General features: G+C 45.7%; 1 protein-coding gene across 1 annotated transcript; it reads left to right on the top strand.

Annotated features, from left to right (window-relative positions):
• Window positions 1-3,604: 3,604 nt before the first annotated feature.
• Window positions 3,605-21,754, top strand: LOC115468180. Its single transcript, XM_030199718.1, has 2 exons — window positions 3,605-3,842; window positions 20,560-21,754. Exon 2 carries the CDS (start codon window positions 20,627-20,629, stop codon window positions 21,752-21,754), a length of 1,128 nt encoding a protein of 375 aa, XP_030055578.1. The 5' UTR covers window positions 3,605-3,842; window positions 20,560-20,626.
• The last annotated feature ends 292 nt before the right edge of the window (window positions 21,755-22,046 follow it).

Here is a 22,046-nt window from a genome sequence, read left to right as displayed (position 1 = left end):
AAATGAAACAATCTTGAATGGACAGGAGGACTGTTGAGACCAAATGTTAATTGTACAGAAGAAATTATAAAACGGTTTACCTGCCAGTTGCAGAAAGTTCAGTAAAGTTGAAGTAGCATAAAGACATAATCCGTGGAGTGCTGTGTGGTTCTTTGGAGCAGGATTGAGGATGCTTGCTCCCTGGACTGGAAGAGAACCCTTTCTGAAGCTTGACTTCATTCTCCATTGCTACCGAATCTCTGTTCCGCACCTTGAGCTACAAGAGTAGAAGAAAGGGGTCCAAATCTTCCACCAGGACTGTATAGTATAGGAAGTGTGGAGGGACGAGTGCAGTGATGTGAAAAAGAAAAACAATCTTGTGGTGACCCGGGTCAGATGTTGGAACTGAGCTACTGGTGAGGTGAGTTCATGTTGACCTCCTTCCAATCTGCTCTCTTGCTTGCCAAACAGGACTACTACATCCAGCTGACTAATTCTCTCTGCACAAACCCTCGACTTCTCTTCGCCACACTAAACTCTCTCCTCAAGGTGCCTCCACCCCCAACTCCCCCCTCACTATCTCCCCAGACCCTAACTGAGTTCTTCCACGACAAGGTTCAGAAGGTAAACCTCAAATTCTCTACCAAACCACCCCCACCTCTCCTTCCCCTTGTTCATTCCCCTATTTCCTTAACCCCTCCGTCCTTTTCCTCCTTTCCTGAAGTCACTGATGAAGAAACATCACATCTTCTCTGCTCCTCAAAACGAACTACCTGTTCCTCTGATCCCATTCCTACCCACCTTCTTAACACCATCTCTCCTACTCTCACCCCTTTTATCTGTCATATCCTCAATCTCTCTCTTTCCACTGCGACCGTTCCTGATGCCTTCGGACAATGCTGTGGTCACACCGCTCCTGAAGAAGCCTTCACTTGACACTACCTGTCCTTCCAACTATCGACCCATCTCCCTCCTCCCTTCCTTTCCAAGTTACTTGAACGCGCCATTCACCGCCGCTGTCTTGACTTTCTCTCATCTCAAGCTGTTCTTGACCCACTCCAATCTGGCTTTCGCCCTCTTCATTCAACTGAAACTACTTACAAAAGTTTCCAATGACCTGTCCCTGGCCAGATCCAAAGGTCTCTATTCTATCCTCATCCTTCTCGATCTATCCGCCGCTTTTGACACTGTTGATCACAGCCTACTCCTTAATACGTTGTCTTCATTTGGATTCCAGGACTCTGTTCTTTCCTGGTTCTCCTCCTACCTCTCGCTTCACACCTTTAGTGTACACTCTGGTGGATCCTCTTCCACTTCTATCCCTCTACCAATCGGTGTACCTCAGGGTTCTGTTCTCAGTCCTCTCCTGTTCTCCATCTACACTTCTTCCCTTGGCTCTCTGATATCATCCCATGGCTTTCAATACCATCTCTATGCTGATGACTCCCAAATCTACCTCTCCACCCCCGAAATCTCAACCAGCATCCAGACCAAAGTTTCAGCCTGCCTATCTGATATCGCTGCCTGGATGTCTCAACGTCATCTGAAACTTAACATGGCCAAAACTGAGCTTCTCATCTTTCCCCCTAAACCTACCTCTCCTCTTTCCCCTTTCTCTATTTCTGTGGATGGCACTCTCATTCTCCCTGTCTCATCTGCTCGTAACCTTGGGTCATCTTTGACTCCTCTCTCTCCTTCTCTGCTCACATTCAGCAGATTGCCAAAACCTGTGGTTTCTTTCTCTATAACATCAGCAAAATCCATCCCTTCATCTCTGAGCACTCTACCAGAACCCTTATCCACACTCTTATCACCTCTCATCTTGACTATTGTAACCTGCTTCTCACCGGCCTCCCTCTTAGCCATCTCTATCTTCTTCAATCAGTTCAAAACTCTGCTGCATGACTCATTTTCCGCCAAAGTCGCTATGCTCACATTAGCCCTCTTCTTAAGTCACTTCACTGGCTCCCTATCCGTTTCCGTATTCAATTCAAACTTCTCTTATTGACCTATAAGTGCATTCACTCTGCCACTCCACGATACCTCTCCACTCTTGTCTCTCCCTATGCCCCCCCTCAGGTACTCCGTTCTGTTGATAAATCTCTCTTATCTGTCCCCTTCTCCTTTACTGCTAATTCCAGACTCCGTTCCTTTTATCTTGCTGCACATCACGCCTGGAATAAACTTCCCGAGCCGCCCCCTCTTTGGCTGTTTTCAAGTCCAAACTTAAAGCCCACCTCTTTACCACTGCTTTTGACTCCTAACCACTGCTCACTTGCCCTGTCCTTTTTATCCTTACCTCTTTATTCCTTTACCCTTAATTATTCTGTCTGTCTGCCTGTCTTATCTAGATTGTAAGCTCTTTGAGCAGGGACTGTCTTTTTGTGTATGGTGTACAGCGCTGTGTATGCCTTGTAGCGCTACAGAAATGATAAGTAGTAGAAGTAGGTGAGACCTGGGTTACACCTGTAATTCACTGTCCTGGGCTGCAAATATCAATCTCACATCCTCAGGTTTCAGTTCTCCTCTCTCCACAACAATTCATGTGTCCGAGTTCGATCCACATATGGCTCTGAGTAACACTTTGTATTTCTCACTGTAGTTGTGCATTTGCCAGTGCTTTTTCCTTGCTTACTGACTGAATTCTTTAAAGTATTTGTCCTTCAAAACTGAATTCTCCAAAGAAAATGTCAACTGAATCACTTGTTTACTCTGTCCAAAAATGCTAGAACTAGGGGGGGCACGCAATAAAGCTACTAAGCAGCAAATTTAAAACAAACCAGAGAAAATATTTCTTCACTCAGCATGTAATCACACTCTGGAATTCATTGCCAGAGAACGTTGTGAAAGCAGTTAGCATAGCAGGGTTTAAAACAGGTTTGGATACTTTCCTAAAAGAAAAGTCCATAAGCCATTAGTAAAATGGACTTGGAAAAATCCACTGCTTATTTCTAGGATAAGCAGCATAAAATCTGTTTTACAGTTCTGACATCTTGCCAGATACTTGTGTCCTGGTTTGGCCAGTGTTGGAAACAGGAAACTGGGCTTGATGGATCTTCGGTCGGTCCCAGTATGGCAACGCTTATGCTCTTATGTTAAATTTTTAGACCCCACACTTTCTTTCAACGGCTCTGTACAAACATCTAAATACACAAAATCAAGTAACAGATGAAGCTACCTCCAGAGTTCCAGCTTTCATCCTTCACTTACAAAAATGTTCATTATATAGAGTCAAGTCACACAATACCATTGTGTAGGCTCTGATCACCCATCCATCTCTCCCCCTCTGCCCTCACTCCCTCCCCCACCTGTACCTGTCCCTCAAGACTGTCATTAGAATGCTTTTATGTTTCATGTCTATATTCTGATTTTGTCATCTGTTGCTCTTTTCTGACCTGGAAAGAAGGTTCTGGCCTTCAACAGCTAGTTAAAATGTATTTTTACTGAAATTAAAAAGGTGTAATCTTATTTTCCTTGTTTTTTTTACATTTCTGTTTAATATCTCTAAAGTAGACTAACATGGCCACCACACTATCTGACCTTCACCAGGCTCTCTGCTGCCACTCTCTTTCTCCCCAGTGGGTGTGGACATGTGGCTTTGGGGTTCACATGCTCCTGGTGACTTTCCTGTTCTGTATTTCTTTGTTCCTTTGTTGTGATCACATGAGCTGGGAAAGATAAGAATTTCAAAGTCACAATGTCCTTCACACATCCCAGTCCTAGCACTGTTGGCTGAAAGACCAGGTGTCCTTCTCACACCTTAGTTCCACCCTCTGAGGCTTACGGAGCAGGGTATCCTTCCCGTGCCACACAATCTGCATGAGAGGCTGTAGACAGCAACTGGACCTGGATCAGACATAACAGTAAGAGATTAAAAAAACCAAAATGATGGCAAGATGTGCATGTGACATCAAGTCTGGTACTGGAGTAGGACACAGTATCTTTCATTCCTGTGTGAGGTCCAGAGAGTGTACTAGTGGGGGCTGGGTGGTTGTTGTTATTTTTTGTTCTTTGAGACTGGGACAATACTGATGAGGTGGGAGCAGTGGAAGATTGACTTAGTCCCTGTTGTGAGAGACTGTGTTATTCTTTGTTCTTTGATGGGGTGGGGGCAGTGGAACACTGTGTGAGACTGGGGCAGTGTATTGATGATGGGTAGGGACTGAGAGTGTTATTCTTTTTTGTTTGAGACTGGGACAGTGTATTCATGAGGTAAGGACTGAGAGAATGTTGTTCTTTATTGTATGAAAATGGGACAGTGCGTTGATGGGTTGGGAACTGGGAGACTGTGTTAGAGACTGGGGTTATTCTGCTGAGGCGGGGACAGTGGAAGAGTGAATTAGTCCTTGTTGTGTGAAACTGGGACAGTGCGTTGGGAACTGGGAGACTGTGTTAGAGACTGGGGCTATTCTGCTGAGGCGGGGACAGTGGAAGAGTGAATTAGTCCTCGTTGTGTGAAACTGAGACAGTGTGTTGATGGGTTGGGAACTGGGAAACTGTGTTATTCTTTGTTCTTTGAGACTGGGGTTATTCGGACGAGGTGGGGGGCAGTGGAAGACTGTTGTGTGAGACCAGGGAAGTTTTTTTTTTTTATGAGGTAAGGACTGAGTGTATTGTATTCTGTTGTGTGAGAGTGGGACAGTGTCCTGATGGGTTGGGAACTGGGAGACTGTGTTCTTTGAAATATGAGATGAAGAATGGGTGCTGGAGGATTGTGTGAAGAGAAGACTACCCTGATATCTGCTGGATTGTGAGAAGTTCAGCAGTGAAGAACTGATAGAAGTAAAATCAACTGAAGGGAAAGAAACACTTAATTTAACTGGGGTGGGGGGGGGGGGAGAGAGAATTCTAATTTTAGGAGAATGAAGTGAAATGTAATGAAGAAGAACCAGAGGAGACAGGATGAGTTGCAAAAGGAGATGGAAGGGATGGAGACAAGAAAATGAGGTAGATTTGAGTATTATCATTAAGTAGTAATCAAAACATCCTTGCAAGAAAATAAAGGAAATCGAGACACCAACGATAGATTTTAAATAAGCAGAAAGTCCTGTAGAGCCTGAAACATCTCTAGGACATATTGCCAAAAACCATGAAGGACCGGTCAGATAAGTTAGAAATGCCAAGACAGGAAAGTTTCCAAAAGGGATAGTTAGAAGAAAAGGAGACTAGCAGAGTAGCAGGCAAGAGAAGAAAATAGAAGATGTCACACAACAGAGAAGGGATCTTCTCGAAACCTCTAAGAGACGGAACTGGTCTGCACCACTGGTCTGACATAGCTTGACACTTACATAAGAACATAGGAATAGCCATACTGGGTCAGACCAATGATCCATCTAGCCCAATACCCTGCTCCCAGCATTGGCCAATCCAGGTTACATGTACCTGGCAGAAATCCAATTAGTAGCACCTTTCCATGATAACAAATCACAGGGCAAGTGGCTTCCTCCATGTCCATTTCAATAGCAGACTATGGACTTTTCCTCCAGGAACTTGTCCAAACCTTTTTTTAAACCAGCTGTTACCACATCCTCCTGCAACGGATTCCAGAGCTCAACTATTCTTGGGGTGAAAAAATATTTCCTCCTTTTGTTTTTTTTTACATTCTTTTAAGATGTACTATTTTTATCTATTTAAGTATTACTTGAGTATCTGTCTTTCATATAAAACATTGAGATGGAGTAAAAATTACAGTATGAAAAAAATGAAGAGAAAAAACATTTTAAAAGGTTTCAACAGACTTCTTATCCTAATGTTCTAATTGTGGAAGGCATGGGTAAATAATCAAGCTTCAGAGAATAAGCCTAGGACAAGAATAATGATATGATATGAAGAAGGTCGAATCCAGACTGGGAAGAGTTTAAGGCTAAGGAGTCAGAAAATTATAGAGTTAGTGTTAATAACGTGTTCAGTGGTTTTAAGCTAGAGAGGTGTTGAAGTAGTGAGGTGAGAAGAATGAAAGGGCAAGGACAGATTCAATACATTTTAAAGTTAGAAGGGAAAGACTCGGAAGGGTTAATTAAAGATAGAATGGAAGGTACAAGTACAACAAGATGAACAAACTGGATTACATCAATCAATCAGACTAACAGTCCATTTTGGCTACTAGATCAGACGCAATGCTCTATACCAAATCAGACCAATGGTGCATAGTGCCCAGCATCCATCTGATTTAGGTCACTCAGAGATACCCTACCCGTAACCTCCGCTCTCAAGACAAATCCCTCCTTTCAGTACCCTTCTCCACCACCGCCAACTGTAGGCTCCGCCCTTTCTGCTTCGCCTCACCCCATGCTTGGAACAAACTCCCTGAGCACATACGCCAGGCCCCCTCCCTACCCATCTTCAAATCATTGCTCAAAGCCTACCTTTTCAATGTCGCTTTCGGCACCTAATCACAACACCTCTACTCAGGAAATCGAGACTACCCCAACTTGACATTTTGTCCTTTAGATTGTAAGCTCTTCTGAGCAGGGACCGTCCTTAGTTATTAATTTGTACAGCGCTGCATAACCCTAGTAGCGCTCTAGAAATGTTAAGTAGTAGTAGTAGTAGTAGATGCTAAAGAGAAGATACATTCCACATTACTCAGTCCCCTGGTTTACCTGGCTATGAGGGGCTTTATAGAATACCTGCCCTTCACCTTTAAGAATAGTTAGTCCCTCTTGTAGATGTATCTCCAATGGGTCACCTTGTGCTCAACTGAGGCCTACGTCCACCTACAGGCCTGAATCTGCATCATCTGTGTGAACAAGAGTAAGATGGCTGTTTGGGCATTTCCTATTTCTCTGTCAGCCCATGGACACTGCTGACACTGGAAGCACAGAGAACATTTGCATTTCATCTAAGGGGGGGTGAACTGGCTTGCCAGACAGATTTATTTCCTTCAAGTATGTGATGCCATTTGTGGGCTACTTGGCTAGTGCTACAGGGTAAGGGAGAGTGTCTGTATCAACACTAGACTTCTTTATCTTAGCCGGCCTGGATTCGATCATTCTGATATCAAAAATGCATGGTCTGATTGGTCCAAAAGAATCTCCTGAGGACTATCGACAGAGCTCTGTTCAGATCCTTTGAGGTACAAAGTAATCAGATTCTACCTGGCGCCGAACTAAAGTGGCGTCTCTGCTGGCAACTCTGAATAAGACACTGTCTGGTCGTGCCAAAGAACCAACCTCTTTGCCTTCTCCTCTGGAGAGAAGTCAGCTAATATCTACAGCTGCTTACTGGGGCTACGTCTGGCTGCCTGGGCTAAGGGAACGAAAAGGTTATATCAGCTCGCAGTTCACAGCTAAGGCTGAAAGAAGTTGCTTTTCATCTATCCAGAGATCAGCAAAGAAGCAAGTCTCAGGGTGAGATTTCAGCTTTACTTCTACAGTAGGGAGTTTAGACTTGTATTGCTTGTTGCCAGTGGCTGGCTTGGATTCAGGGGCATGGTTTATTTAGCCGATTATACAGATTATAATATCTGTATTATTCTGTAGGAATTTATTGTGTTTGCTTTCTTTTTCCATTATATTTATTATCGTATATAATAAATAATATATTTCACATATTGACATACTGTTGCAGGAATTGAGATAGGAATTTGTGATGCTTCAGGAGTCAGACAGCACACACCAGAATGAGAGAGTAATCTTCTTTATTTGCCAGCAAACAAAGCAGGACATCAGTTCTAGCTCTCTTCTCTTCTCTTAGCTCTTTATGTCTTTCTCTCAGCTCTCTGGGTCTTTCTCTCAGCTCTCTGTGTCTTTGTCTCCTTCTTCTGTCTGTTCCTTCTGTCCTTCTCTTTCTTCTGAGCTCCTTCTGACGTAAACTGCTTCTGCTCCCACTTAAATAGGGTCCTAAGCCCTCCTCCTAGCCTAGCCCCCTTTACTCCCAATTGGTTAAGAAACTGATTGGCTACCTTGCCTCAACCAATCATTACTTTTGAAATATCAGTTACATAGGTTCCAGACATCCTAAACTGACCTGTGACCTGGGGCCCCTCAAGCCAGACATTTGGTCTCCAGTCTCTTACATTCCTCATTATGATTGATGTCTCATCTATAGCTTAGACTGGATTCCCTTAGAGACCAAGAGGCCCCATCTAACATTGGTTATTCTCATATCCCTAGTCTGGTTCATACTAACTGCTAACTAAACTCTGGCATCATTAAAGAGGTCAAAAGTCAGTCTTACTTAATAGCATACATATCAGGCTATTGCTTCCAAGACCATTTCTGCATTTTACCTATAATTAATCAAGGAGAAGAGAGCTGACTAGTCCTGACCTTTTTCACCTATCAGCTCCATACACAGAACTAGCTAAGACCACAGAAAACTCAAAACACATGTTGATCTCCTCACTGCAGCCTTAAACAGCAGACAAAGGATCATTTTAAAAGTAACACAGAGTTGAACAAACATCCTACATAGAAATTACAGAGAATAAAACATATTCTAAAATAAGCATTCTTATAAGACATATCCTAAATATAAACAGAACTTCTAAATACTAATCTATTGCCTCTCTCTAAATAGTATTTTCTATCTTGTAAACTACAATATATCTAGCTCATTCCTTTGTTCAGTCATAATAGTTTACAGCTGTGCCAGCTAGCATTGGCAATTCACAAGGGACAGAGTTGCATTTCTCACTGACCTTTCCTAACCTTAGCTCGGCAGCTAGACATTGAAATAATATGAAACATCTGGCATACCTTCACTTCAGTTGCAAAGTAAAAAGCTGATTTTGAAATAGGAATTCAAACACCACTTTTAAACCCCAGATTTTAACAGTTAATATCACTTCTTATATATATAATTTCTTTGTCCACTGCCTCATTCCCCCCTTTGAGACTAAAATCAGCTTATGCAGAGATAAGTCTCACATCTCAAACTCTGGAGACTATAGTGATCCTAACTAGGAATAGACTTGTGAATTACCATTACCCTACTTGTTAAGGTCCGACGGCATACTGCCGAAGCACATGAGGCCAGGAAACAAAACAAAAACCCTGCTAAAACTAAGACTATTAGGGAAATGAACAAGGGACGTATCCAGGAGGTCAATGACCACCACCAGGAGGTAAGGTCTAATCCTCCTCGGTAATCCTCCACATTAAGGCTGGCCAACTGTAGGACTTTATCCATGGCATGCCTAACTACATGCGTCCTATTTATGACAATAGTACAGCACTCTGAAGAATTTAGCACTGTGCAGAGGCCACCCTGAGCTGCAAAGAGATAGTCAAGGCCCATACGGTTATATCTAGAAACTATACTTAATTCATTAATTTGATCCTGCAATGCATTGACTACCACGTTCAGCTCATGAACTAAAACATGGAGTAGGGATTGAAGTCTCCGGGTAGCCATACCTAGTTCAGTAATACCCGCTACCGGGCCTCCAATTGGAATCCAGGCCGTGGCAGAAAGGGCTACAAGTCTCTTTTTAGTCAGAGGATAAGTAGAATTAATATACTGGAGGGCTAATTCAATCGCCTCATCCTCTGTGGCAACGGAGGAGGGTAAGGACAAAGCCTCTCGCTTAGAGCGGTGCGGGGATAGTGGCTTAAGAGGAATAACTTTAGGAAAATAATTCAAGGTTACCAATACACAAAATCATATGTGGAGGGAAGAATCATGTGGAGGACATTATCACAGAGCCAGTAATGACCAAGGAGAGGGCGACGAAAGTTCCCAATAAATGTAGGCACAGGATGGAGATTAGGATGCCCATAATGCGAGCCCCTATCCCAGGGGGAACGAAGAAGAAATGGAGACTTTGCACACCATAGGTGCCAATCCCCAATTGTAACAGACCGCTCATATGATGCAACCCCTTCATCCCCCGGGGACTTATGAAAGTAGAAAATAGGATGGGACACTATAGTCTTCTCAGTAGTATAGTTAGGAGCCAGATAATCACCTTGGTCATAATCTACAGGTATGGTAGTAGGGCACATAGGAGTACCTGGAGAAACTACCCACACAGGTTCCTCCTTCTCTAGGAGAACATTAGTATAGTTACAGGGAATGGGAAGAACAGTTGAGATGCTTCTTGTTAAACAAAACACTCCAGAAGCTGGATAGGGAGACGTAAAAACTGGCCTTAGAGAAGAGTCAGAGGGGGGAAGTAGCATTATAAAAGGACCACCAAGTATAATCCTGGCTCCAAGGGCCTGAACTCGAAAAGTAGGGAGGTATAAGAGCTGGGAGTTGCACAGGGACAGGAACAGCTGGGACATCTGTAGTATAAGGAGAAAATCGGGAACACACAATACAAGGGGAAGTAATCTTTGCCTGGCTAATTAGTTCCTGGACTGAGTGTAACCAAAGGTTGGAGCGAGTTGGGGTATTAGGAACAAGGAGGCAAGGAGTAGAAAACAACAAAAGCATCCAAACTACTAACATTTTCTTTCTTCCTAATCTAAAACAAATACAGCAAACTAATTAAGCAATAATATTTCAACAGTCTGTGCTAATCACAGATTACTCTAATATAGTGTTCTCAGTCTTTGAGTTCTTATACCAGTTGGGATAGACCCTCAACTGACAAGGATCAAGCTTTCAAATTCCAAGAAAGCCAGAATCAGGCAAGAAAGAGTCTCAGTGTGAAGCCGAAGTTCAGCCGCTCCTGCAGTATGCAGTTGACCCTTCTTTTCAGCTAGTAGATTCTTTGGTTCGGGTCAGGCGCAACTTCAATGGCTCCGCTGGATCTCTTTCTGCTCTCCACTGTCTAGGCTCCGTCTGATCCGTGCTGGGCTCAGTCTGGTCAGCAGACTTAATTCGAGACCAATGGACCCATGGAGTTATCCCTGCGACCTTCACAGCTGCAGGGGTAGAAAGCAAAACAGTAAAAGGTCCTTTCCATCGGGGCCCCAAAGGCTGGAGCTTCCAGTCTTTCACCCAAACTCTATCCCCTGGCAGGAAGGAATGTACCTGAGCCTGGAAGGGGACAGGGTTTATTTCTCTCACATAAGACTGAAGCTCAGAAATTATCTTCCCCAAGAGGGCTACCTGCTCCTGCACCTGGGCAGACCCTAAAATCCCTATGTCTCCCTTAATTCCCTGTAAAATGGCTGGGGGCTTCCCATACACAATTTCAAAGGGAGAGAGGGCTGTTCCTTTAGTTGGGGTGCATCGGAGGCGGAAGAGGGCTAGTGGCAGTGCCTGTGGCCATTTCAGTTGGGTTTCCTGACAAATCTTTGCTAGGCTATTTTTCAAGGTTCTGTTTGCTCGCTCAACCTGCCCTGAACTCTGGGGACGATAGGCACAATGCAATTTCCAGGTAATGCGCAATGCGCGGGACAGGGCCTGAAGTGTAGCTTCAACAAAGGCGGGACCATTATCTGAACCTATGGCAAGGGGCAGTCCATACCTGGGGATGACATCCCTAAGGAGAGCTCGAGCTACTTCTGTGGCTTTCTCAGTGACTGTAGGATATGCTTCCACCCACCCAGAAAAGGTACAGACCATGACTAAGAGGTATCGGAACCTACCACTCCTGGGCATTTCTGTGAAGTCTATAACTAGGGACTCAAAGGGTGTTAGTCCTCTAGACTGAACTCCTGGTGGAATACGGGGTCCCTGACGGGCATTATTCTGGGCACAGAGAGTACATCGGGCAGAGGCAGTGGCAACCAGACTATCCAATCCTTCCAGCACCACTACTCGACTGAGTAGACGGGCTAGTGCTGTTTTCCCTAAGTGTGATAGGTCATGAGCTTGAGACACTACAGGCCAAGCTAGGTGGCGTGGCACCAGAACTCTGGTATCAGGGAGATGTAACCAGCCATCAGGTCTCCTTACTGCACCTTCTTCTTGAGCCCATTTCTCTTCCATTTGGGTATACATAGGTGTCCATTCTTGCAGTCGAATTTGGAACAGGGGGGTCACAGTACTTGCTGGGGGTCCTCGAGCAGCTTCCTTGGCCACCCGATCAGCATGGCGGTTCCCTCGGGCCACTGGAGTATCTATTCTTTGGTGTCCCCTGCAATGAATAACAGCTACCTTCTTAGGGGCCCACACAGCCTCTAGCAGCTGAAGTATTTCAGGTCCATACTTAACAGGTTGGCCTGCAGCATTTATGAGTCCCTTTTCCTTATACAAAGCTCCATGAGCATGTAGGGTTGTGAAAGCATACTTAGAATCAGTATAAATGTTGGTCACCAGTCCTGCTGCTAGCTCCAGAGCTCGTATGAGGGCCACAAGTTCTGCTTTCTGGGCTGAAGTTCCTTGGGGCAGGGCTCTTGCTTCTATCACCTTGTCCTCTGTCACCACAGCATAGCCTGCCAATCGCTTGGAGTTCTCCACATAACTGCTTCCATCTGTGAAATAAATTACATCTGGGTCCCTCCACGGAACATCTTTAAGATCTGGTCGACTGGAGTACACTTCATCCATAGTTTGGATACAGTCATGATCCGGTGGTCCCTCAGATGCTGGCAAAAGAGTGGCGGGATTGAATGTAGCCACTGTTTCCAGGTGTATCCGTGGATTCTCACACAAGCTAGCTTGGTACTTAACCATGCGGTTATTTGTAAACCAGTGGTTGCCCTTATACTCCATGAGGGTAAGAACTGCGTGGGGGACTTTAACAACCAGTTCTTGCCCCAAGGTCAACTTATCAGCTTCCTGGACCAGTAAGGCTGTTGCTGCAATGGCCCTCATGCAGGCTGGCCATCCTTTAGCCACTCCATCCAGCTGTTTAGACAGGTATGCAACAGGCCTCTGCCAGGATCCCATCATCTGGGTCAGCACACCCAGAGCAACCCCCTGTCGCTCGTGGACATACAATGAGAAAGGTTTCTCCACATCAGGAAGGCCTAACGCAGGGGCTTGGAGTAGGGCTTTCTTTATGGCAATGAAGGATTGTTGAGCAGTAGGTCCCCATTCAAATGGTTCCTTTTCACCCCCCTTTGTGGCTTGGTAAAGGGGTTTCGCCATCAATGCAAAATTTGGAATCCAAATTCTGCAGAATCCAGCTGCTCCCAGAAATTCCCTAACTTCTCTTCTGGACTTGGGTTGGGGGATTGCAGCTACCGCTTGCTTCCTACTAGCATCCAGTCTCCGACTTCCCTGGGAAATACAGAAGCCCAGATACTTCACTTCTGACTGACAGAGTTGGGCCTTTGAGCGTGAGACCTTATAGCCTGCATCCAAGAGTAGCTCCAGCAATTCTCTAGTAGCCTCAAAACACTCTTCCTGGGTCACTGCTGCAATCAGGAGGTCATCTACATACTGGAGTAAAACTCGCCTGGAAGGCTCAGATTTAAAAGTCTTAAGGTCTTGCCCTAGGGCTGTCCCAAAAATAGTGGGGGAGTTCTTGAACCCCTGTGGCAGGCGGGTCCATGTATACTGAAGCTTCCTTCCTGTTACTGGGTTTTCCCATTGAAAGGCAAAAAGCAATTGACTGGCGGGGGCCACCCGAATACAAAAGAAGGCATCTTTTAGGTCTAGTGTCGTGAAATGGGTAGCTCCAGAAGGTATCAATCCTAGCAGGACATATGGATTAGGCACTACAGGATGTAATGAAATAGTGGATTTGTTGACCACTCGTAAGTCTTGGACTGGCCGGTAGTCCTCAGTCCCTGGCTTCTGAACTGGCAATAGTGGCGTATTCCATGGAGACTGGCAAGGTCGAATAATTCCATGGGATAACAGACGATTCAAATGTGCTTGAATCCCTTCCAGAGCCTTTCTGGGAATTGGGTATTGGCGAAGATGGATTGGCCGGGCACTTGGAAGTAAGTCTACATGTACAGGAGGAATATTTCGGGCCAACCCTGGGGGATTATCTTCTGCCCATACCCCCCTGACCTGAAAGCTGTCTGCCAGGGGTAGGTCAACTTGGCCATGCGACTGATGCAGCCGCCATTCTTCTTCAAGAGGGCAGCAGAAACTCAATATACCCTTAGGGCTGGATGCTGGGGGCCGAAAGGAGACTGAAGTCTGGCCATCAGAGTCAAAAGAAATTTGGGCCCTAAGCTTGGACAGCAGGTCTCGACCTAACAAAGGGATTGGACAGTCTGGCATATACAGGAATTCATGAGTGACTATGTGTGAGCCTAATTGGCATCTACGGGTTGTCAGAAAGGGCCTCCGGTTCTGCACCCCCGTGGCTCCCACCACTCGGACAGTTTTTCCAGACACAGGCGCTAATCGCTCCGTCACAACAGAATGTTCAGCTCCTGTATCAATCATGAATGGAATTGAGCGGCTCCCTATAGTTAGCTTGACCATAGGTTCCTGGGAGCCCAGTTTATAGGAACCCGGTCTGTCCTATTCGTCCCATTCTGCCATCTCGGCTATCCCGATGATGTCAGATTCAGGAGGCTCATATCTTCCCTCTCGAACTCGGCCTCGGCTTCCTCGATCTCCTGGTCCCCTTCTCAGTCCCTGGCGCCTCTGGGGGCATTCATCTTTCCAGTGCCCTCTTTCCTTACAATAGGCACACTGATCCCTCTCCAATCTTGGTCTGGGATTCTCCCCCCTTGGCCGGGATTGATTGAAGGAATCTCGGGCCCTGGCTGGTGGTCCGGGGTCCCACTTTGGCTTCCCATTAGCTAGAAGTCGACCTCGGTTAAGGGTGGAATTAGTAATGGCTGCCGCTAAAAGGTCGGCCTTCTTCTGCATCTTCCGGTCAGCCTCTCGGCGCACCTCCTGATCTCTATTAATGAAAACCTTGGTTGCGATCTCAATTAGCTGGGTGGTATTCATCCCTGCGAATCCCTCCTGACGCTGCAACTTCTTCCGGATATCTGGCATACTCTGGGCCACCAATGCGCTATTCACCATTCTCTGGTTTTCTTGGGCTTCAGGGTCAAATGGGGTGTATGTTCTGTAGGCTTCAATTAGTCGCTCTAGAAAGGCCCCAGGGGATTCAGTGCCCCTTGGAGAATTTCAGAGACCTTTGCCAGATTAATGGGCCTCTTTATGCCTTTCCTCATACCTTCCAGTAAGTCCCGGCAATAGCCAGACAACAGTTCATAGTGCTGCCCATCATTTGGATCCCAATCTGGAGCTGCGCGAGGAAACCGAGCTCTAACCCACCCCTCTAGGTCCGGTGTCCTCTCGGGAGCACGCTCTCGCGTGATGGCCTCAGCATTTTGCAAAATCTTCCGCCTCTCCTCAGTTGTGAAGAGGGTCAGGAGAAGTTGTTGACAATCAGTCCAGGTTGGGTTATGGGTGGCCATAATGCTAGTCACTAGGTCCACCACTGCCTGAGGCTTTTCAGTATAAGAGGGGTAATGCGTCTTCCAATTCAGGAGATCGGTGGTTGTGAAGGGTACATACTGGTAGGCCTGTGCCTGTATAACCTGACCCTGATTATTAGGATCCGGTCGAGTGGTAGTTACCTGACGAAGTGGCAGAACTCTCGAGGAAGTGGGGATGGAACCTGAGGTAGAGCTAGGAGCTACCCTCCTATCATGCTCAAAGGTGATTGCAGCAGGTCTAACCCATTCAGTGGAGGTGTGTTGAACCCCTGAGGGATGGGGAGGGGTACTCATAGACTGAGAGGTGGTCACAGGTGAGTCAGTCCATTGAAAGGGATGCCGGGCCCCTAATGAGTGGGTAGGGGTACTAGAGGGAGAGGCTGGGCTGTCAGGAGTTGAGGAGTCAGGGAGTGGAGCCCAAAGTGGGTCTTCGGAGGTTAACAGGGGAGGATGTGGCACAGAAGGGTAGAGGCCAGGTGAAAAGTCCAACCTAGGGTGTGGCAGGTTTGGCACAGGAGGGGAAGAACTATCCGGAGAAGCCTGTGCTGGAGAGGCTTGGGCTGGGCGGCGTGGATCTCTAGGGGTGGCACGGAACCCCAACAATGGGCCATAAGGTGGTGGCTCAAGGTCTGAGGGGTCATCAGAGAGTATGGGTTTCTCAGACAGGGTAGGGGCGGAAGCCACCGATTGGGTGGTAAGCTTCCTGGGGCTCTTTCCCTCTTCTAGTTTAGATTTTCTAATCTTTCTTTGAACACGGCCTAACATGAATTTTACTGGGGATCCCATATAAGTTTTCAACCAGGAGGGAGGGTCAGTCACAAGGCTGTCCCAGGAATCTATATAAGGGAGTTGTTCAGAATATTCTGATTCTCCTACTACTATGCTATAGACCTTCCGGATTACTTCAATATCTAAGCTGCCACTAGGGGGCCACCCCACTCCCATAGATGGCCACTCAACTTCACACAAGGTTCTTAAAGTACCTGAGCTTAAAGTCTGTCCATAGTCATTAATTAAAAAGCCTTTCTTGAAATTTCTAAGCATACAATCTAGGGGGGGTAACAATTTGTCTAGATGATGTCCCACCCATAATGCTTACAGTTACAACACACAAAAAGGGAGGGAATTTTGAGAGTGCAGTAAGGGGTCCGCACTCTCGAGACACTAGGTAGACAGACAACAATCGCTTCCTTCCGTTGCTGACCAATTGAACTCGCGTTAATTGGAAATGCAGCTATAAGAAGTCCGCACTCAGTTAATCATTCATGCATCACACATTCCATACAGAAAATCCCACCCAACAATTTCAGATTTCTCAAATACAGATAAGCTCAAGCGTTTTCGCTTCTAGTCCCCGCGACTAGAAGGTACTAGGGCCTTTGCTGAGAATTGATCAGATTCTCCTTCCCTCCTTCTTGAGGGGCTGGTTTACAATTTCCTAGCTAGGATTACAATACAAAATACAGAATACATACCCGGCGAATGTTCTCCAGTCAGTTGGGTGCTGGGATTAATGCAGGATTCATCCCACCGCTGCCACCAAGAATTGTTGCAGGAATTGAGATAGGAATTTGTGATGCTTCAGGAGTCAGACAGCACACACCAGAATGAGAGAGTAATCTTCTTTATTTGCCAGCAAACAAAGCAGGACATCAGTTCTAGCTCTCTTCTCTTCTCTTAGCTCTTTATGTCTTTCTCTCAGCTCTCTGGGTCTTTCTCTCAGCTCTCTGTGTCTTTGTCTCCTTCTTCTGTCTGTTCCTTCTGTCCTTCTCTTTCTTCTGAGCTCCTTCTGACGTAAACTGCTTCTGCTCCCACTTAAATAGGGTCCTAAGCCCTCCTCCTAGCCTAGCCCCCTTTACTCCCAATTGGTTAAGAAACTGATTGGCTACCTTGCCTCAACCAATCATTACTTTTGAAATATCAGTTACATAGGTTCCAGACATCCTAAACTGACCTGTGACCTGGGGCCCCTCAAGCCAGACATTTGGTCTCCAGTCTCTTACATTCCTCATTATGATTGATGTCTCATCTATAGCTTAGACTGGATTCCCTTAGAGACCAAGAGGCCCCATCTAACATTGGTTATTCTCATATCCCTAGTCTGGTTCATACTAACTGCTAACTAAACTCTGGCATTCATTAAAGAGGTCAAAAGTCAGTCTTACTTAATAGCATACATATCAGGCTATTGCTTCCAAGACCATTTCTGCATTTTACCTATAATTAATCAAGGAGAAGAGAGCTGACTAGTCCTGACCTTTTTCACCTATCAGCTCCATACACAGAACTAGCTAAGACCACAGAAAACTCAAAACACATGTTGATCTCCTCACTGCAGCCTTAAACAGCAGACAAAGGATCATTTTAAAAGTAACACAGAGTTGAACAAACATCCTACATAGAAATTACAGAGAATAAAACATATTCTAAAATAAGCATTCTTATAAGACATATCCTAAATATAAACAGAACTTCTAAATACTAATCTATTGCCTCTCTCTAAATAGTATTTTCTATCTTGTAAACTACAATATATCTAGCTCATTCCTTTGTTCAGTCATAATAGTTTACAGCTGTGCCAGCTAGCATTGGCAATTCACAAGGGACAGAGTTGCATTTCTCACTGACCTTTCCTAACCTTAGCTCGGCAGCTAGACATTGAAATAATATGAAACATCTGGCATACCTTCACTTCAGTTGCAAAGTAAAAAGCTGATTTTGAAATAGGAATTCAAACACCACTTTTAAACCCCAGATTTTAACAGTTAATATCACTTCTTATATATATAATTTCTTTGTCCACTGCCTCAATACTGTCTCTTGGGAAATTGCCAGCACAACTTACCCAGCTGGTTCTGTAGTGCCCTTTCCCCTAGCAAGACGGGTCTAGATAGGTGAACATGGTCAGGTATTCTGAGCCACCTTAAAACCACTAGTCCTGCCCAGGCAGGAAGTGAGATGGGAGTGGTGGAGCCCAGCCAGGAAGTATAAAACCAGGAAGTATAAAAGGCAGGGCCAGAGTGGAGTTAAGGAGGCGCAAGGAAGGAAGAGATGAAGCACCAGCATATGACTTTATGACATATATCTAGCTAGCTACTGTGACCTGGCTGACGTAAGCCAACTTTTGATTTGAAGACTTGTAAGCCTTGTTCTGAGAGAGCATAAACTTACAGACTGTGTTTGGGGAATGGCAATCACAAGCTACCGACTGGTGTTTTGGGCCCTGTCAACCACAGCCCTGGCTATGATTTTGTTCTCTGAAGTAAGGAGACTTTACCTTTGTTCCTGGGCCTGTGAAGTAACAGGCCTCAGACTGAATTTTAATAAAGCACTTATTTCATGTCTGGCTGTGTTATTGTGAAGGCCCACCCTCAACACTTGTTCACAGTATCACATATTGTGGCAGTGGTGGGATTTGGAGCTTATCCTGTCGAAGGAAGCTGGATCCTTGACCTCCGGGGCTCTGGGCCTATTGAAGATACCGCACCGGGACGTTAGGCAAAAGGGGTTAGCCCAGGCCTAGTTAGAGGGGGATGTATAGTTAGTGCCAGACAGGCAGGTTTTGTTTTTGTTGTCCTCACGTTGTGAATGTTTCTGGGCGAGGTTGTTACAGCAAAAACATGGCAAGGCTATTCCAGGTCCTAATGGAAGGCCAGACCGAGGCAATGGGAACACCAGCAAGCCTCCCAAAGATCTCTGGAAGCCCAGCAGAGCTCCCTGGCCCAGGTGACACAAGCCTTGCGGTCTCCCAGGTTGAAACCCTCCGGTTCTGGTGTTACTGAAGATGGTACCAGAGGATGACCTGGACTATTTCCTGACCAATTTTGAAAGAACTGCCCACCTTTCTGGTTGGCCACAAGCATCATGGATAACTTACCTAGGGAATTTACTGACCGGTAGCAGCCAAATAGCATTCCAAGATATCAATTCCGGTGGGACGGCCACCTATGCAGAAATAAAAGCCACCATTTTGGAGAGGGCAGGCTGCACCCAAGATGCCTACTGGCAATGTTTCCAGAAGGGTTCCTGTAAGTTAAATAAAACCTCCAGAGTTTCTTCTATCAACTCAAGCAGATGGCCAGGAGATGGCTGCAACCTGAAAGAAAGACGGGCCCAGAGATTGCAAGAGTCATCCTCCTGGAGAAGTTCCACAAAGGGTTAGCCCCCACCTATGAAACAGTGGATGAGGTGGCTCCCTAAATTGATCATTGTCTCTGTTTGGCATTTCTGGGACATAGACCGTAGAAGTCCGCCCGGCCCTGTCCTTTGGTTTCAGCTACTCAAGCTGCTGTCGAAGGCCACTCCAGCCTGTACGGTGCAGATCTTGGTCACTCCTTAAAGAGCTCCCAAAAGGGTGACCCCTTGGGATACCTCTTTGTAATTGACTTGCCCCTGTGACAGCCCATGACTTTTCTCTCAGACTGCAGTGACATCAGGATGACAGCACTAGCCAGGCCACAGAGATAAAGGAGCTTGGAATGAAGGTTCAGGATTCTCCATGCAGATGTGCATTCCCTATGTGAAATAAAAGTATGCACATCTTATTGTTTTCCCACCCAGACCACTCCTTCTCCCCATCCTCCCCATACCCCTTGCCAGTTAGATGTGGTGATCTTCTACACGTCTGAATGATACCTGTCAGTGGCGTAGCAAAGGGTGGGCCCGGGTAGACCCAGGCCCACCCAGTAGCAGCACACCTATGAAGTGGCTGGCAGGGATCCCCAAGCCCTACCAGCCAAAAACTCCCAACTGTCCCTCCTGCATACCTTGTAAATAGCAGATCTTCACCTGCAGCGACTAATACATGCTGTTCGCACTGGTCCTATTGCCTTCCCTCTGATATATTCCCAACTATGCAGAAACAGGAAGTTGCATCAGAGGCTGTGGGGCCAAAATGAGCAGTGTGTATTAGTTGCTGCTCGCTGCCGGTGAAAATCTGCTACTTAAAAGGTATGCAGGGGAGGAGGGATGTTTGAGAGACCATATGGCATGCAGGCAAGAGAGGGAGAGACCAAATCACTTGTGGGACAGGGCGGAGTTCTTCTGCCCACCCTGTTGGGCCCAGGCCCACCCAAAATTGGGTGCCTGGTTACGCCCCTGATACCTGTTTTGAAATGGCATTTAAACGTCTGGGCTTGTCCAGACATTTAAAGGCTGCCATTTAGATGTGTGGATACTTCTAAACTAACCACCATAGACACTTATGTGCTTCTTAATAAAATTACCCTTTCAAGGTCCAGTTGAATTTTGTCCTCAGGATGTTTATCTTGAATGTTATACTTAATAAAAGCTAAAAATAAATCAATCTGTGTTTTTGAGACAATGCTGGGGAAAAGTGAAAGAATCACATTTTAGATCACTAAACAATCTTTTCTTACAGTAGATCGCAAGGTTGTGGAGATAGTTCCTGAGAGAAGACAACATCTGGACCTTGTGCCAAGTAGAGGATGGCATTGTTTGGGAAAGTGCTAGAACCCGTAGGATACCTGCAGTCAATGAAGTCCATGGTGCTGGGTATTGAGTCATACTTGCAAGGCACTGCCAAGGCTGAGGAACTGGAGTTTGTCCGAAAAAACTTGGATGCCATTGACAGACAGCTGGCCTCTGGGAAAGGCCTGATGCATGATGCAGATGTAGTATACTGCGAAGACAACATCACTGTGGTGTACTACCAGTTAGGCATGGTTGTTCGAGCCAATGAGCAATTCACAAAAAAAGAGACAGAGGTCTTTCTGCAGCATGTTGCAGATTATAAAATTGAGAGGCAACTAAATGCCTTGTACAACCGACTGCTGGGGGTCTCTGTCCTGGCCAATCAAACCACACTGCTGGAACAGGTAATATTGGATCACAAGCCACGCCGGTGGGAGATGTTGGCCTTCTGTGAGAAAATCAACTTCGTGATTGGGACTGGTCTTCTCTGTCTCTTCACCCACAGTTCCCTCACTGGGAGAGACACCGCTCTGATGATGTCTCGCTGGTCAGAAAAGATGGAGGCCCTGTATAAGCGTATGAAGGCAGTGTCCTATGAGTGTGTTCACTACTTCAAGGAGCAGGCAAAGGAGGATATTGAGAAGTTCCTGGAGAAAAAGGAAAAGTTGAAGAATGATGAAATTGCATCTGGCATTCTGAAGAAACTGGAAAAAAATTATGACTGGCTAAAGTGGTCAGTGATGGTCTCTAACTCCTCTGAGGAGAGCTCCCAGGAGATTCTGGTACGGGGAAACTTCATCTCAGCAAGGCAAGAATGTGGTCTCCATGTGGTGGCATGTTATAATGAAAGCCCGTCCTTCCTTGACAAGAATAAAATTCACCTGCTGATCGGAGACTTAGAGTGGAAGATACCAAATCCACCACCTGATGTGTATGCTAACATTGAAGCCAACCCAGACTACGCCAAGACCTACTTGGCCCAGAGGATGCTGCAGAAGTTGGGGGAAGGTCTAGGAGAAGGGATCACTGTTCATGCTGTCCCTGGCAAACTGGATATGAAATGTAACTTTCCACAAGCAACTTTTGTCCTTCATGAATACAAGCATCGTCTGGCCACTGGCACCGTGTGCATCTTTGGTTGATGGTTTTCCAAGAGAAAGAAATGTCACTGAGATGCTCAGGGCTATTGTTTTATTAATTATAGTCATGATCTAATTTTTAGCTAAATCAATAAAGAAGTTAAATGTAGCAAATGGAAGTCTTCATGCATGGTTAATTCTGCAACAACGTGCTTTTGATCAGTTCATTGACTAGCTATCTATTCACATAATCAAGCATTTCATATTACTTGATAAAATATCACAGACTACTTGAGGAGCCCAAGATTTCTCTAGCAGGCTGGGATAAGAATTCAGTTTTTGTTTTCAAATGCAA

Source organism: Microcaecilia unicolor, chromosome 4 (genome assembly GCF_901765095.1).
Source record: "Microcaecilia unicolor chromosome 4, aMicUni1.1, whole genome shotgun sequence".
In the NCBI taxonomy this organism is placed as follows: domain Eukaryota; kingdom Metazoa; phylum Chordata; class Amphibia; order Gymnophiona; family Siphonopidae; genus Microcaecilia; species Microcaecilia unicolor.
The sequence above is the reverse complement of the archived record's forward strand: the minus strand, read 5'-3'. Positions and strand labels throughout refer to the sequence as shown.

Coding starts and splice junctions, on each gene's coding strand:
- LOC115468180 (XM_030199718.1), top strand. CDS start 20,627: ATGGCATTGTTTGGGAAAGTGCTAGAACCCGTAGGATACCTGCAGTCA.